We start from the raw sequence: 17267 nt of genomic DNA on the forward strand, positions 1-17267 counted from the left end.
TCTAATTGCCCTCCTGCCTTCAGGGGATAATATATTTGCCAGTTTGCTGCAACTATGCTTTTGTTAACTTTATTAATCCTGCTCTTCCAAAGATGGTTTGTCATAGGCAGTAATGAAAATATGCAGTCCATTACCTGGGAAATGACATCTATTCTTCATTCACCCCAAAATATGGATGAAATCACCATATTGGTTCTCCACAATACCAGTAAAAATGCCTCAGTGCTACACTCCTTAATTCAGAGAACTGTCTTTTTCTTTCATATTAATGCTAATGGTTTCTCTCTTAGGGATAAACACCTCAGTAATTTTCTCTTAAATGCAGGCACTGAAGCAATCTTCACTGTTAACTACCTCTAAAACCCCCAACTGCATTTGGTTTATCATGCACCATATAATACTTTTCCCCCCTCCTCATTGGTATGCAAGAAAGAATAAAGCTAATTTTCACCTTTTATCACAAATGCATCATAAATGGTAAAGGGAAAGAATTAATAGCTTGCTAATTACATTTCAGTAAACAGCAGAGGAAAAAAAAAAGACAACAACCCACTAGTGAAGAGGTAATGACTGCAGCTGCAAGCAAGGGCTCGCCAGGGATTCAAACACACTCTTGTCAGCTTACATGGGGATTGCAGACTTGCCATGTTCCCCAATGAGGCTTGTAGAGCCTAGCAGAAGTGAAACAGGAGGCTATGGAATCAGACACCTCATTGCTCTGATAAATGACTGCAAATGATATTCTGGCTTGCATATATATATTCTCTCATGATGACTTCCATAACAAGTATGCTTACCTTAAAAATTCCACAACATAGGTATTTCTTTCCCCTCCCTTATGCCCTACTCATCACTAGAGATATAATTTGAACTAATATTCTGAAGAAGGGAGAAAAAAAGAAGCAAATAACCTGCAGAGTGGCTTTTTTTGACTTTTGTAGCATTTAATCAATTGTGTGCTCGTTTCTGCCACTGAAATTTAGCTCAGTGTTTATCTGAGGGATGTTCTTGCTGGGGACTACATAAATCATAACCAATATGAATGCAAAATAGCTATGCTATAGCTGCACCAATTTTGTGTAGCTTACAATATTCAAATCTGGTATGACTCAAACACGAAAGGACTGAGTTGTTACGTCCCTGTGACTTCCAGCCTGAAGGACATCCCATTGTTCTTTTTTTTTTGCAATTGCACTAATGTTTCTGGTGCAGGTGAGATGACTAGGTAGTGTTTTGTGCACAGAGGTAGTCACATGGATCACCATACAGTCCTGCAACACTGCTCTCAGTGACCTTCTGGGGACTTGTGGGAACAGAGCCTTAGCTGAAAGAAGAGGAACATGTGCCACTTCAACTGTGAGCAGTTCACAAAATGTCTCTACGGTACCTTCACGTGAGAGATCTTCAGTGCGACCAATGAACTATCCAAACTAATGTCCAACTTGTTATGGAGTTGATTATCACTTCATTCATTCCATATACACTGAAGTTGCATCCTGGTCTACTACTAAGGATATCTAGGCTTTAAAGTAAGTGAAGGATAGTTTAACTGAAGCTAATTCACTTCTGGTGAGATAAATGATACCCAGTGGGGTAAATGATACCAAGTTCCATTTTCAGATCCATAGAATCTGTGTCTGCCTATAAAACCGGGGTATAGTTTTAATTTCTTTAGAAATAATCTGTAAGGACAAATAGAGAGCTCCAAAACTGTAGGCATGAGGTATTTAGGGTAGATCAATAGATTCTGAAAGATGCTGAGTAGCTTCTGAGATATGCCAAGACTGTCTAACGCAAGGACACAACTCTTATGTAATTCTGAAAGTTAGTGGAGTCTGACTACTTCAGCTTCCTGCAAGGTGTTACTCAGGTACTCTGCTGTAAGTAAGAGAACGTCTGATTTCTTACACAGGTACAGCTGATGCAGCTACTGCTAAGCTTTTGAGTTTTGACTTTTTAAAAGAGAAGATTACTCCCTGGCATGGTTTGTTTCACATCTTCCCGCTGCTCTGATAATTGTATGGAACACCCATGGCAAAAATTTATTCTCCTTAGCAATTAGGCAAAAAAAAAAAACCCAAACCAGGCACAAAAATCTATGCAAGTTATGCAAGCTTGCTCCAATGGAAGCAAGAAAAAGATATATCTGAAATATAACCAGTTTAAAAAGAAAATGGAAACTGTCCCATATTTTCACTAATTATTGTATTGAATTTCTGCTTTGCTTTTCATTTCCTCTTTTAACAATTTGGATAGATGCAATAACATTCCTCAGATCATAAAGGAGAGGTGACAAGCAATAGAGTTCAAAATTTATTGAGGTTTACTTTTTCCTTCCTTTTTTTTGTTATTGGTGGGGGACAGATGTCAATTCCATATTCTGGGGCAAAACTATTGGAACATCAGCTGTGAAAGATTGTCTTTATATTTTTCCAGCCCCTTCCTGCTAGTGTGAAATGAAAATAACATCTTTAGAAAACCTCTTCTAGCCAAATATCGCATGCAGTTTTACAATTCAACAGTTTGGATGATATAGATAAAACTATGTAACTTTTTGCTCTCTTGCTTTTGTCTGGAGACACCAACATTCAGTGTATTGGTAGTGTATCCAGTAGATACCGAATAGCATAAAAGATTTCTTAAATTACCGTTCTTTGGGACAACCCACTTTGACCTAGAAAATTAACACCCTGCTCTGCAAAAGACTCTTCTTTTGGTCATTTATTGTTGTCAGGTCAAATGGCACCAGGGAGTGCTGTTACACATGCTAGTTTTCTCAGCATGCAAGCCAAGTTTTTAGTTCTAGAAATATATATTTTTATATGAATTTTGTGAAAACTGATACAGGCAAGAAGCAGTTTTCTGTCCACTGAGTCCCTGGTCTGTGTGGGGCTGCTTGGTAACAAGATAGACAAAATTCCATAAAAAAGAATTCCTGGTAAGATTATCTAGGACAGTTGCATATATATAAAGAAATCAGGACACACTTAAAGCATGCCCAATGTCTGCTGGAAGTAACTTCAAAGAGCTTCAGTGACATTCAACAATGAGAAAAAATGTATAATGTACAGTTTGTAATGTTAGAAGAACCAGAAAATTTACAAAACCAGTCTTGTGAAGGACCTGGATGAAGTTTAATATATATGGGATGTGCTTATGTAAGTGTTTTCCACAAAATGTACACCAGGCCACCCCCCCCAAAAAAAAAACCAAACCAAAACCAAAAACAAACCAACTGGAAAAAACAAAACAAAACAGAAAAACCAAACCAGGAAATACTACGAGGAAAGAACTGGAAAGAAGAAAAAAGGATTTTGCTAATTTTATCAGAATTTGTAATAAAAAATTTTCTTGTTTTAAACATTCTGATTTCATTAAAAATTTCAAAAAGTAAATATTCAGAAGTATCATTGGATATTTATCTATTTTTGGAAGTTATTAGTTAAAGAAAGACAACAGTGAGAGAAAAAGCATTCCAAGAGGAAAAAAATAATTTCTTGGAAAAGAACAGACAGCTCTGGAAAGTGTTCTTCCACCTGTAATATGGAACAACTAGCACTGACTTTACTGGAGTGGAATGCTAGTGAGGGGCAGGAAATCAGTATCGCTAGACTCAGTAAACCCTGGTGTTGACCCTAAATGCCTGCTCCCTGCAACATGTTATTGCACCTGCTTGTCAGAAAGATAAACACAGACCTAGAAATACAAACTGATTCATCCTCTATTGCACCATGATTCATTCATTGACAGGGATGGGAAGGAAGTTGGGAATCTTGGTTGCTCGTTGCCTGTTCTTTCTAAAACAATATACTCTTTTCTTGACAGTATATTCCTAGATCTTTTCCCACTGAAGCCAGAGAATATTTTGCCCACGATTTGAAGGAAATCGGAGTCAGGTCTGCAATTTCATCTATGATTTACTGGAACATTTTTTTCACTCAATATCTGTGCCAAATATTTTTTTCTTCAAAATCTGTCCACTCCCAAATAAAATGACTTGGTCATTGAAGAGATTTTAGTTCTCCCTGGAAAGTACAGAACAGCTTCCCTTGAGAATCCACTAAATTTTCAGTGGTATGGTTTGAGTTTCTAAGTATGTCATCATCAGCCTGTGAAACAACAACATAAAAGAAAATGAAATTAATGTTCTTCACCTAATACACTGTGTTAATGGTTGCTACTTAGTTCACTACCACTATGCTTTAAAAATAAAATGGATTTCATTTACTCACTAAAGTACCTAGCAGAAAGTGCACTAAAATTATTTTCCCTTTAAAAGAACACGCTATAAAGGCCCATTAAAATATAATTACTGCCAAAAAAGCATTTTACATTTCCTTCAGATAAGCTGCAGTAGTGTAGCTTGAAATTCGACTTCCATTGATTTAGGATTAGAGCAGCATGTTTAGATAATAAGCAGAAGGATCTCAGATAACAGCCTGAGTGAGTCATCGGACTATAGCGTTTAGTCTGAGAAAGTGTGTTTATCTGAAGGGCTCTTGGGACTAATATGGTTCCTCTTCAAAGCTTGAAGCAGGGGACAAAAATCATAGTCCTGGAGGTTGGCAGGATAAACATGTCCTGTGATTTGCTAGCAATTTGAGAGATGGATTTCACTACAGAGAACACTGTTGTTGTCAGGTTGAAAAGTGTTGGCCTGGAAATGAATTCATGTGCACACAGCCCCAGACAAAGGAAAATCTCCCTGAAATGGCATGTCATCACATTTTAAGGCCAATTTTTCAAGTGTCTGACTCACACCTGGGAAATATACTGGTGCACTAAGTTTATCATAAAAAACTCACATTTTAACAAGCAAAAAATAGTGCAATAATCTTGCAATGTGCTGTCTCACCGGCAGGTACAGAAATCCATTTTCCTGCATATTTGCCTGCTTTGTGTCTGAAAACAAGTTTGCCTTTTCTACATAGGGTCATCTCAGATTGCTTTTCAGTGAGCAGAATGCTGTCTGATGCTCTTTTAATGTTCAGTGTGAGGTCTAAACCGGAAGGTTGGGTAATGTGTCATCAGGAGGAAAGCCGTGGCAAGAATAAAATCTCCTGTGTCAGCCAAGAGTTTATAAATACAGAAGGAGAGATAGCTGCTGTGGATGCTCCACAAGGAGGAATTCAAACTGGGCTCTAGAAGTAGCAACATATTTTTAAGTTAGAAGAGAGATTGAGAAAGCGCAAATGAGTGAACAGGATGTTTTTATAACTCTGTGTGGAGGCTTTTTGTGCATGGCTGGAGCAGCTGGGGGTTGTCAGTCTCTGAGAATAATTGTGAAGGAAACTGAACACAGAATAAAGGACTTGAGGTCTGAATGTCCTTTCATTTGCACCCACAAGCTTCCTGGAAGTCAAAGAGTTTACACCAGTTTAAATCAAATATATGTAAAAGCAGATGAGGTTTATTACACATTGGCTAAGAAAAGGGAAACCACAGAACTACATACTCCCCAACACATCTCCCAAAATTAAGGGACAGAGAGAGGTACATGGGTGAATTTCAAGGGCCAGTTACTCAAAAAATGTCCCATGAACATAGTTCAACAAGGAAGCTCAAGTTATCTGTATGGATAATACTCTGCATTTGCAGATTTCCTTTAAGGTTTTATTATTTACTCAACATGCCAAATTGTAGCTAGCCAACAGGGTTAAAAGATAACTGAATAAAATTCCTTCTAAAACTCAGTCTCACATTTGCTCTCTGCTTGTTTTCATTTGCTTTTTTGGTTTTCTTTTAGTTGAAATGTAAATGCAAAAGGAAAAATTTTGGCTTAAGAAAAGAACTTCTAGTTAAAGAAGAACTAAAGGCATCCTTGATAGCTTCTTCTAGGAGCAAATGAGAGGCTAAGGATACATGCCTTCTAGATTCAGCTGTGCCACATTTTTTTGTTCCTGTACTTCTTGCTGTACACCAAGTTTTCAAGCTTTATAATATGAACTGCTCAAGTAAGTGCTGTTTATGACAACTTGGTTACAAGTACATGAGCAATACCTGCTCTTGAAACTCTCTGAGGTAAACGTAACCTTATTCCATCTGGAACTGGTTGTGGTGAGCAAGGACAGGTTACTCTGTTGGCAGATGTAGCGTGTGGTGAAAAGCAGGGCTAGTGAGTTCAGTGAAGCATAACTGCTTACACTAGCCCTGCGTACATTAAGAATGTGCTTCTTACTGTATCTTCAGTGGAAAAAATTATATTGGAAGAGCATTAGAGGATAATTGATGATGTAAAAGTATGTATCCAGAGTTCAAAGAACATCAGCCTGCATCCTGAGAGGAGCAATTTGTCATATTTTAAAATGTCTATGTATACACATGAGAAGAGGAAGACCAATGACTAGATGAGCAATAATAACAGTTAATTCATGTTTCTGGTTTTCATCTTGTTTGAAAGTTTTTTAACATCAGAAAGCTGAGAACCGGAAATGTATTACTGAAGCACCATCTATGTTTTTGGTGCTCCAAACTGTATCAGTTAAATTATGAAAGATCTTTACCTGGTTTCAGGTATGAAATAAGATTTTGTTTTGAAGGCTTTTGAATTTGCCTTTTGAAAGGCTTTGATTTTGACAATAAAGAACTGTATTAATTATTAATAAATCACAATACTTGGTCAGTGTTGAAGTGTTCAGTTAGTGCGTAGCTATGGCAGGGAAAGGAGAAGTGTATCTGGTGAAACATATTTTCTATAACAACAGTAAAATACATTAACTATGGTAGGTTTCTCTGTTGAATTCTTGTATTTCCCAAATAGGGTAGAATTACAATTTTAGCTCCTTGATCTTCTGAAGTGATTAAAGTCATGATTCAAAGTCAGTGATGAAGTATTTATGACTGTGAGGACACCCAGAGAGAAATGAGATTTCCACTACATGATTTAGAAGCGGTAACGCCATCTCTACTTTAACATGAAACCCAGCAACATACCATCAGAGAACACCATCGTTAGCATAACTGGGAGCTTTGGATATTTACCCTGAGTCACCAAAGGCACAGCAGGATTTCAGTTTGAACTTCAGTGAAAGTAACATTAAGCCTTCTGTGAGGAAAGAAGCTATTTTAGCTGTTGACTTCAATGGGAGTTGGATTAGGTCTTGATTTATTCTGGAGCTGTGTAGTGCAGATAGAGAGGCAACAAATTTGAAGACATCTGCAAAGACAGGCAGCTAAATCCAGGATGTTTGGAATGGACAGTTCCTGAAAAATAGGGGCCTAGGAAAGTGGGAAGAGCTTCCTAGCGCAGATACAGTAAGACATATTTCAGTGACAGTCTCTGCTGAAAGAACAGGGAAATTTAAAGCAGATTTGCTCTTACCAATGCAACTTGGATCATGAGGTAGAATAGATATGCCCAGGCTGTACAATGTCCTGGGCTGATGTATCTGCAGAGTGTGGTGTTACAGCCATGGGTCTTGACTAGCTCCAAAATCTCCACATCATGTTTTCTTTCATGGTCATTACATGCCATGGGCCTCTAATATTACGGATATTTCGGTCCCTTCTTGAAACAAAACTTAAACCTCTCCAGCCTCTCTGTACTATTGTTCCCACCAGCTTTCACTGTTTGTGTTATTCTGATTTCTTTTCTTACCTTACAACTGTCAGTTCTAGGAAAAATCATAATATTGGCAATAAATCCCCCCCAGTTTATAATGAGGGCTTGTTCTAACTTGTAGGGAATTTTTCCTACAAAATGAATATGACTGACAAAAGGTGAGATTTGTTTTAATTGGAAAATATAATATTTTCTTCTACTTAAAATGCTGTTGCATAGGGATGTTTTTCCCTCTTTCCTGAATCTAAAAACAAAATTTAAAAGGGATTGAAGATTGGACTCCATTTGTTTTTTCATTTTAAAAGGTGACAGAAAATTAAATAACTTTTTAAAAAATAATTATTCTAATAAAGAAAATAGAGGCTTTGATTTTGGTGGGGGCTTTAGGAAGAGGAGGAAATGCTCAATATCTCTTTCTATCATTTTTTATCAACAATGCAAACTTTTATGTTTCTAGTAACAAAAACAAGTAGAAAAAATCATAGTAGAAGAAATTATTCCTCTCAGGTTTTACAGCATATTACACCCAGCTCAAAATAAAAGCACATTATCCATTTTTGTTTCATTCATCATCCATTCTTTGCTTTGATTTTAAGCTGCTTTATTTCGTTTGTATAAATATTTGCATTTCTGATGCAAATTTAGGAGCAGGGGGTTCATCTTCTCTACACAGGTCTGTAAGCAGAAGCACAGTGCAAGGAGCTCTGTACCTACTGTACCCTCTTCCGTGGTTTGCAGAGTTTAAATCCTGCACTCTCTCAGACTCTCTGCAGCAAATGAGGAACACACCTGTGAAGATTAATAAATCCTGCATAACTTGCTCCTCTTTCCATTAGCAAAAAAAGCTGGACAGATAAACTCTCATCATTTCTCTTCAGCTCTCTATAAAGTATTTTACTTTTGGCATTTTAATTCTATAACATTGGACTAAAGGGAATTTAGGAGTAGAATGAAGTAGATGTAGACGGTGAACTATATTAAAGGGTAACACAGGAGGTCCCTGACAGACAAAGCCTTACAAGACTAAACAGCTGGAGATATAATTTCCCTAATGACTCTGTACTAATGATGATATAAGGCTGAAGTGACTAGTCTCAGACCTCTATAGTGAGAAAGAAGATGTTGCTTCCTCTTCTTCAACAGAAGTACAGATATTTTCAGACATATTGAGGAAAAGCTATGATGTTCCTTCTTTTCCCCAGCCAAGTCATTGCCAGAGCTATGCCAGGACTACTATGTATAAGAAACAACTTGGGCCTGTTATAATAATAAATTCTAGGTCAATTAAATTCACAGCTTTGGACACATGCCTTGAAATACAGTTTAAATTTTCTGGAGAATCAAACACTGTGACAGGAGACTCAGCAGCAAGTCACTGGTTAACTGCTGAGACTGTATAATTTTGGGTCAAGGAAGAATAATTCAGGGCAGCTTTTGATTCCTGAAACTGGGTTGAGTTCACTTTGAAATTGGCCTATATTTCACTCAAATGTAAAACTCACACCACAGTCTCCCTGAACTACATTCAATTTATATAACTTGAAGACATTCCAATTCCTGGCAGGAGGCTGCATTTCCCACCATTTGCGGTGCCCAGCTAAGGTGTATTCAGACATTTGGGAAGCTGAGATCAAGGTTTCCAGGTTTATACTTCATAATTTTTTTTAAGGATCTACTGTCCTTGTTGACTGACTCATTTCTGTACAAGGCCCACACACACTACGGAAACTCATGAAACTGTATCAAAACCTTCAGAGACAACCTGACGCTTACCTTAGGAAAAGATCAACAAGCTGCAACACTTTGATTAAACAATAGAAATGTTTTGAGATGGAAAGGGGATTAATTGAGTCAGGTAGAAAGAGTTCTTACATTTAACCCCTTCTTTTGCCTTGTATGTTAAACTCAATTTCCTGACTGATGCTCAGACATGCATATGCACATTATACATACACTGTGTGTTACTTTTAGCATTAAGATATTTTCCTTATGGATAAGCATGCAATGTTTAAATATAATGTTAGAAGAGAAATGGTAAAAAAATACTTGATTGACAAGTAGACCAGAAGATTCCTGTAGTATATAGAACAGCAGGAATGATAAACACATAAGACAAATGAGCAACAGAATTTGTTCATTCTATGATTGTGACAGATGTTTCTGCATCCGAGAGAAAAAGAAAAAAACAGCTTTTTATCTTCTACTTGATTAAATTTGTCTGTCTCTTCTAGTCGGTTTTTGAAGTTATACTGTACCACTGAAGCACTCCTTTAATCTTCTCCTTTGTTAATTCCTCAATGTTTTTCTGCCACTGCTCCCTTTATGTTTGAATAGGAAAGCTTGTTTCTAGCTCTGTGACCCATATATCTGAGGTTAAAATCTCTGGTTTTATCTCCAATTGAATGGTTCACATTGGGAAACTACTTACCTGTCCAGCAGTGTCTAGAATGTCCAAATAGGCTGGTTCGTCATCAATTCGGACTTGAGTTTTATAGGCATCCTCTGAAAAACACAGTGCAGTACGACTAAGCATAGAAGTGGCTCAGAGAACGGAAAATGAAATAGCTTTGCTAGTCTGGAAGAGGTTTTTCAAAAGCTCTCTATTCTGACCTAACTTTGCTTTCTTTCAAGTCAAAAGACACTTTCTGAAATCCTACCATCACTGCAAAGTATTAGCAAAAGGGAGTGATCTAGTCTTTTCTACTACACTACCTCAAAATATTAAAGAAGTAAATTTGCCTCTCTTCAAAAGGATAGCACATACCATAGGTGTTGTTTAAGTCACAAAGCTTCAGAGCTGTTGTGCTGATGTTAGGCAGAAGAGTGGTTTTACTTACCACAATCACACCTCCACAGATCTTTTCCAGCAAATAGTTTCAAGCTAAAGATTGTCTAAATTACTGGGATAGTCTCCCTGTGGCTGAAGGGGGCTTCTGGCTCAGATATATCATAGCAATTACTCAGATATCTATATATCTCTGGAGAGGATAAAAAAGGATTTTTTTAAAAATTAATTCTGTAATTAGTGTCCTTACACTCATCATGGCTGGGCGTGGAAGATGGAAAAACTGTGCCTTGTGGACATGATTTTGTCAATCTAAATTTAGAAGGTGAAAAACAACAAAAGGTGAAATAATATTTGAATAAGCTGCTTCCCTCATATTTAAATTTCATTCTCCTCTCAACATTAGTACTTCCTTCCTGAGGTTAAATACAGTGTGTGTACCAGGCTAAGTTTAGACTTGAAATAGTCTTGGAAATTATCTGTCTTGTTTAATTAAACAATAATGCATAGCAGCATGAGTGGTTTTGGTGACTGATGCTATGCTTTGGCTGTGCATCAAGGTGTTGTCATGGTTTTAGCTGCGATAGTGTTAATTTTCATCACCGTAGCTGGCACAGTGCTGTGCTTTGGACTTAGTGTGAGAATAATGTTGATAACACACCGATGGTTAGTTGTTGCTGGGCAGTGCCTGTACTAGTCAGGGACTTTCCCAGCTTCCCACGCTCTGCCGGGGGCACAAGAAGCCGAGAGGGGAGGGGGCACAGCTAAGGCAGCTGATCCAAACTGGCCAAAGGGATATTCCATATCATGTAATGTCATGCCCAGTGTGTTACCTGGGGGGAGCTGGTCGGGGGAGGGAGGCAGCAATCGTGGCTCGGGGACCGGCAGCGTCAGTTGGAGGGTGGTGAGCAGTTGTATCGCTTGTGGTTTTGATTTTTTTCCCTTTTCCCCTTTTCCTTTTAGTTATATTATTATTATTGTTATTATTATCATAATCAATATTATTATCATTATTATTTTATTTTACTTATTAAACTGTTCTTATCTAAACCCCTGAGTTTTCTTACTTTGGCCCTTCCGATTCTGTCCCCCATTCCTCAGGGGTGGGGGCAGTGAGCGAGCGGTTGCCTGGTGTTTAGTTGCCAACCGGGGCTGAACCATGACAGGTGTAAGGACAAGACAAGTGCATTTAATGCATCTGAGAAGTGCCGTTAATCACCACAAACATATGGCTGGCCCTGTACCGAGACTCAGCCCTGCAAACCCTGGCTGCCAGAGACCCTCAGGACTAGGCTTTCAATGATTATTGAAATGATATTGGGATTATAATATGGGATTATAAAATGGAATTCTCAGGACAGTCCAATTTGTACCCTTTGTATCTTGCATCATATGGCACTTTATGAAAGTGTGTAAAAACCTTGTTTCCACCTACACAAAGGAAGCACTAAAGCATTCAGGTATGAAGGATTCTGTATGGCCTTAACTGAGCCCACTCCTGCGCAGTCAGTGGCAAGTTATCTTTAATGACATAATTATTTCCATGACTCTCCTTTTTCTTTGAGGTCTCAGTTCAGCAGATTACTTAGGCACGTGCCTTGCTTTAAAAAAATACCTAATCCTACGGATATTAGGAGGACCCGGAGTGCTGAGAAAGCCAGAACACTCCAACCAGTATGTTTCAGTCATTAGATCTCTTTCTAGGCATTGCTGAATAAGAAACTCCGTGCCAAAGTGGTACCATATAGACTGAAATAGGCTATTTACTGTCTAAGTAATCTATTATGGCACAACAATGGTATGTGCAGTAGAATTTTTATGTTTTAACTACAAATTAAAAAAACAAGATATGAAAATATGTAAAATCAAATATGGTATTTCCTTCACAAGTATTCTATTAATATTCTAAAGTATTATTAATATATTGTCATGCAGGTGGGCATCCACTTGCATTACATTCATGTATGCACAATTAAAATATTACTTGTATAAATTTAGCTTGTACTCTTGGCTCCGCAGCTGGATACTCTAAACCCAATATACCATGGTCCTATTTATCTCTTCGCTTATACCAACCTGAGTTTTAACACAGTAGCTTTAAAACAGTTAATGCAGAAAGACGTCTGCACACTTAAATTCACCTTGGATGAAAATGAAGTTGGAATCTAGATAAATCCTGCTAAGGAAATTAATTAGGAGCTCAGAACTACTAACTAAAAAACCCACTGGCCTCTGAATATAAGACATAGCTTTCAGTAAGTAAATGTAAGATATCCACATCTAATTCCCTGCCAACCTACCCCAGGTATACCCCAAAATCATTATATCAACCCAATATCATTTTTAATCAGTAAAGTTTCAACTGCTAAAAGCTGGAGCAAGATTGTGTTTATAGCCCTTTTACTTTGCAAAGATAACACTGAATGTACAAACCTACTGTGTTATTTTAATATGTTTTTTTTCTCTCTAACTACTGACACTTCACAAAGTTGTGCCAGAATCACTGTCCCGTGTTCATTTTTAATACATTCTAACATTTTCTGTTGGTGGTAGTGAAACATATTCTGTTAAGCATTGACCAAGCACATGAATCTAAATGGTTTCTAGGCAATTGTATTTGGAAGATGTTTTTTACTTGTAGGATTTGCCTTTGCCCCAAGAAATGTGGAGATGAAACGGGAAGGAGATATGACTTTCCTTTGCAATATTCTCTCTCTGCATGGGGGCGAAAACCAGGATGGTACAGGTAATTTAGAAAAGCTTAAAAATATTCTCAATTGGAGTGTGATAAGCAGGGGTATCCGCAACCTGTATTTGAATGGAAAATAGAGGAGATGCATAACACCTACTTTTCTTATGGCACTCATTTAAAAGGAAGTCCTAAACCACACACTTATGAAGGGAATTGCTACCTTAAACTGACACCCTCATACCACAGATCAGATCATAGCACACACTTAGGACCTAACAGCTTCTTAATGCTCAAACACAACCAGCCTTTTGAGAGACACAACCTTTCTATTTACTGCATATTCACTGATGTCCTGGGCTACTAGGACAATTAATTCTTCCAGAGCAAGAGGTAGAAGGAAGATGCATAAATAGAAAGCCATGTTTCCCACCTCATGTCTTACGGACCAAGAAAACAGACTAGGAGTTGAAAAGCTGTACCTTTTAGTCCTCGTCTAAGATTAGTACTTTTAAACAGGGATTTAATCTCAGGAAGTAATGGAAATAGAGCTGAGTGGGGGTTTACATAGCCAAAAATCTTCATTTTACTCAGTAAAATACTATAGGGCACAGGCATTTACCTGGAAAGAAACAACCTCCCAGAGATCAAGAGTTGGTTATGTATGTGTGTTGGACCCAGTTAACATATTTTTATTAGTAGCTATAATGCCAAAGAGAAACCCTGGAGTCTTTGCATTCTTCCTAAAGGATTTCAAAAGGGAGTAGTATGTGGCTAGTCTTTTTAGTCCAGGCAATACTGCACACATGGTCACATAAAGAAAACAGAAACTGAGATCTGAGAGGGACATGCTGTTTACATGTGGACAAAGAAGAACGGAGTGAAGATGTTTCACTGAAATAATATCTGAGAGTATACAAAACATAGCAGGAAAGTATTCATCAGGAGCAGTAGAAAACTCACTGTCTTATCTCCTCTCTTTAAAAATTATTCAGATTATTACAAATGCTGTCTGGTATATTTACACTATTTAGAATGTTTAAGTACATTATATTTTCTTTCACCTAATTAATTTAGAATAGTAATACAATGTTCTCTTTAAAGTTAATTGGGAGCCGCTAAACCACATGTATCTGGATTTTACATCCTATGGCTCTAAGGACTGATATTTATTAAAAGGCCAAACTCCACCTGCCATTTCAGTAAAGCATTAAGATAGTTACAAAAAAAGAGATGAGAGTAATAATCAGACATCAGGGAATAAATCAGACAATAACTATATTTCTTATATTAAATCGGTATTAGTCTTTTTCTGTGAGGTTAACCGTAAGGTCCCAGCTTTTAGTTTAGGTAAAATGCAGCAGAAATATAGGGTATTATAAGAAAAAAATCTGGATGGAGTTTATTGATATTGCTGTGAGGTATAACCATGATTCAAACACAGACTGCAAGAATGAGCATTCTGCAGGTACAAAGGAGAAAAAGTAAATAAAATCTCCTGCATCCTCACTATCTGTAAGACACATGAATATATGACTATATGAACTGGATAGTTAAAATATCTGGTAAAATTTAATTTTTAAAGGGAATTATTTTTTTTTCCATATAGAATATGGGCCACTTTAAGAATCTTATTTACTACAAATGTTAAAAATAAAATAAAAAAAATAAAAATTTCAGCTTAAAAATTATACTACTTGGCTTGAATATTACTGACTGTTTATTGTTTTCCGTGGTGGGAAAAAAGCAAATAGGGCTCCAATTTTTTTCTGAATTGTTTTCCTTTGCTGACTATCTCATTTAAACAAAGAAAAAAAGTTTTTCAAAGGGCACTATTTAATTTTTCTTTCCTTAATTGAGTGTTCTTTAATGAAAAGAAAAGGTTCTTCCTTAAGCCTTTTGTTAGCTGGCTTTTTTTTTTTTTTCTTTTATTTTTTCTAAAAAGAACACATCTTTTTTTTCAGCTTTACTTTTTTATAGGATGTCATTCTGGAGACAGAGGTACAATTATTAATGCAAGGTTGTGTTGCGATCAGTTATCTTAGTGCTGAAGAAGCTAGATTCATAAAAAATATATCAAAGTGCTTTTTCAGCTATGAGCAGGTACCTGCTTCATGACAAATAGATTTGGATGGTGTACAGTTTAAAGGGGAGTTGGAATGGGCTTTTCATCTGCATTACAGACATGTTCCAGTCCCTGAAATGTAGGTCAGCTGCTTCTTTCTTCCATTTGTTAATTCTGCTTCCGTTCTTTCTAAATAAATATTCTCTCTTCTTCTCTGTCTTATACACTATCATTTGCAGTTAAAACCAATCAGATTCCCACATATATAGATGAGCCAAAATATATTTTATTTGGCCAAAGAGGTACCAAACCAGCAGAAGGAAGTCCAAGCTCAGTCAGCCACACCTGGAGTTCTGCATCTTGTTCTCCCTGCGTGCCAAAAAGACAGCAGGAGACCCAGCTCCTGGTGTGCTTAAATTATCTGCTACAGACACATTTTAATCCAGAGATGCTCCTGAATGTAGAACAATCATGAGTTTTTGACTGGATGAGTGCCACATCTATTTACAACAAGGAATTTTTAAATAAAAAGAGAGTGGATGAACAGAGACTTAAACCACTGTACCAACAACTACACAGAAACTCCTTCTATTTGAGATAAAAATATGCATGTCATAGGAATTGCCCATCAAAATACATTGGTCTTACAATTTCCCTCAGCATATAATTATTTTCCTGGAGTATGAGTGTTTTGTAATTTGGGTGAGCATTGCTATCAGTGTTTTGCAGACAAGGACACCAAGTCACAGAGGTTGCCTTCCTATGAGCTATGCACACATGATAAGCAATGAATGGCTTGGAATAGTAGAAATGACAGATTTGATTGCCTTGTATTCTGTAAATACTCATGTAGATAGCAGTATCCTTTAAAATAAGGCAAGTAGGAAAATTAGTACTAGACTAGTACCTAGGATAATTAAACGTCCCATTTCCAGTTCTGCCTGGTGTTACATAATTTAGTGTTTTACCAGCAATTAAAAATACTTCAGATTACTTTTTCCAGTGCTATTGTTTTTTCTCTCTCAGCATTGAACTGCATTTGCCATTATGCTGTCATTTGTTTAGCTTTGTCAGGTCTTTGTCAGATCTTTCAGGTTTTGCTCAGTTTTGTGTTAAGAGCACAGGTTGCCTGCTCCTGCCTGTACAAGTGGTGTTAACAGACAACATCATTCTAGGCAGAAGAATCTTGCTAATGGTTTGTGGAACAGAGGAAAAATGACTGCTGCTTTTCCAAACCCACAGACAGAAACGCTTTCTTCAGTAGCCACACACTTCAAACATATTTTCTGTTTCTATGAGAGAGAAGCAAGTAACACAGCATTTAATGCAGATAATACCTCTCTGCTAGCCTTATTCTTATTAAAAGACTATAGTGTAGGCCTTGAGAAAATTAAAATAATCTGAGAAAAAACAATGCATTAGTCATGTTAAATGCTTATCGTAAAAGGAATTCATATATTTATTCATTACACATTCACTTGCCTGATGAGAAACACAACACTTTCTATCTTTCTGTTTTCATTTTAACATTCAAATTACCATAAACATACTTTCAGATAAGATATTAAACCAAGGTCTTGGCCACATACGTCTTCAGAAAAGATTCTGTAATGCTGTATTCAAATAGCCTTGCTAAATTCAAATGCATATTACTGTTGTACATTCCAACTCTCCTTATTAATTTCAATTGAAGATGCGATTCTTCGTTTCCTTTATTTAGCTATCATTCAGCGTTATGACATGCTCTTAAATAACTACTGTGTTCTGTTTTAGAGGTTCCTGTATCTTCAGTGGCACATAAAAACAAATCCTGGAGGGATCATAAGATAATTCATGTTTTCAAAGAGTAAAGATGCAAAGAGAAGGTACTTCTATTCTCAAAGTCTGAAAACAAAAGACCATAACAACTCATAATTTTTAGCTGATTTTGTCCTCCTGAAATAAGCAGTGCTTATATCTTCAGTAGAAAACAGAAGCATAACTATACTATGCCCAGATCCTCAAATAAACCTCTGCACTTAATCCTGCTACCATCAGTGAAAAGAGGTGAATAAATACCTAGAGGGGGACAGGGACTAAATTACCTGTTGAGCACCCAGAATCATTGCAGCATAATAAAGATTTGAGCTGAGGCCCAGTAAGTCCCATGCAATCTGACTATCTGTTA

General features: G+C 37.0%; 1 protein-coding gene across 1 annotated transcript in view; it reads right to left on the minus strand.

The window, feature by feature from the left end:
- RIT2 (Ras like without CAAX 2) overlaps positions 1–17267 on the minus strand; it is a 189217-nt gene that overhangs the window by 95125 nt on the left and 76825 nt on the right. The window contains exon 3 of the mRNA XM_075078513.1: positions 9990–10063. Coding sequence (XP_074934614.1) covers positions 9990–10063 — 74 coding nt within the window. The remainder of the gene's footprint in view (positions 1–9989; positions 10064–17267) is intronic.

This window comes from Phalacrocorax aristotelis, chromosome Z (assembly GCF_949628215.1).
Source record: "Phalacrocorax aristotelis chromosome Z, bGulAri2.1, whole genome shotgun sequence".
NCBI lineage: Eukaryota > Metazoa > Chordata > Aves > Suliformes > Phalacrocoracidae > Phalacrocorax > Phalacrocorax aristotelis.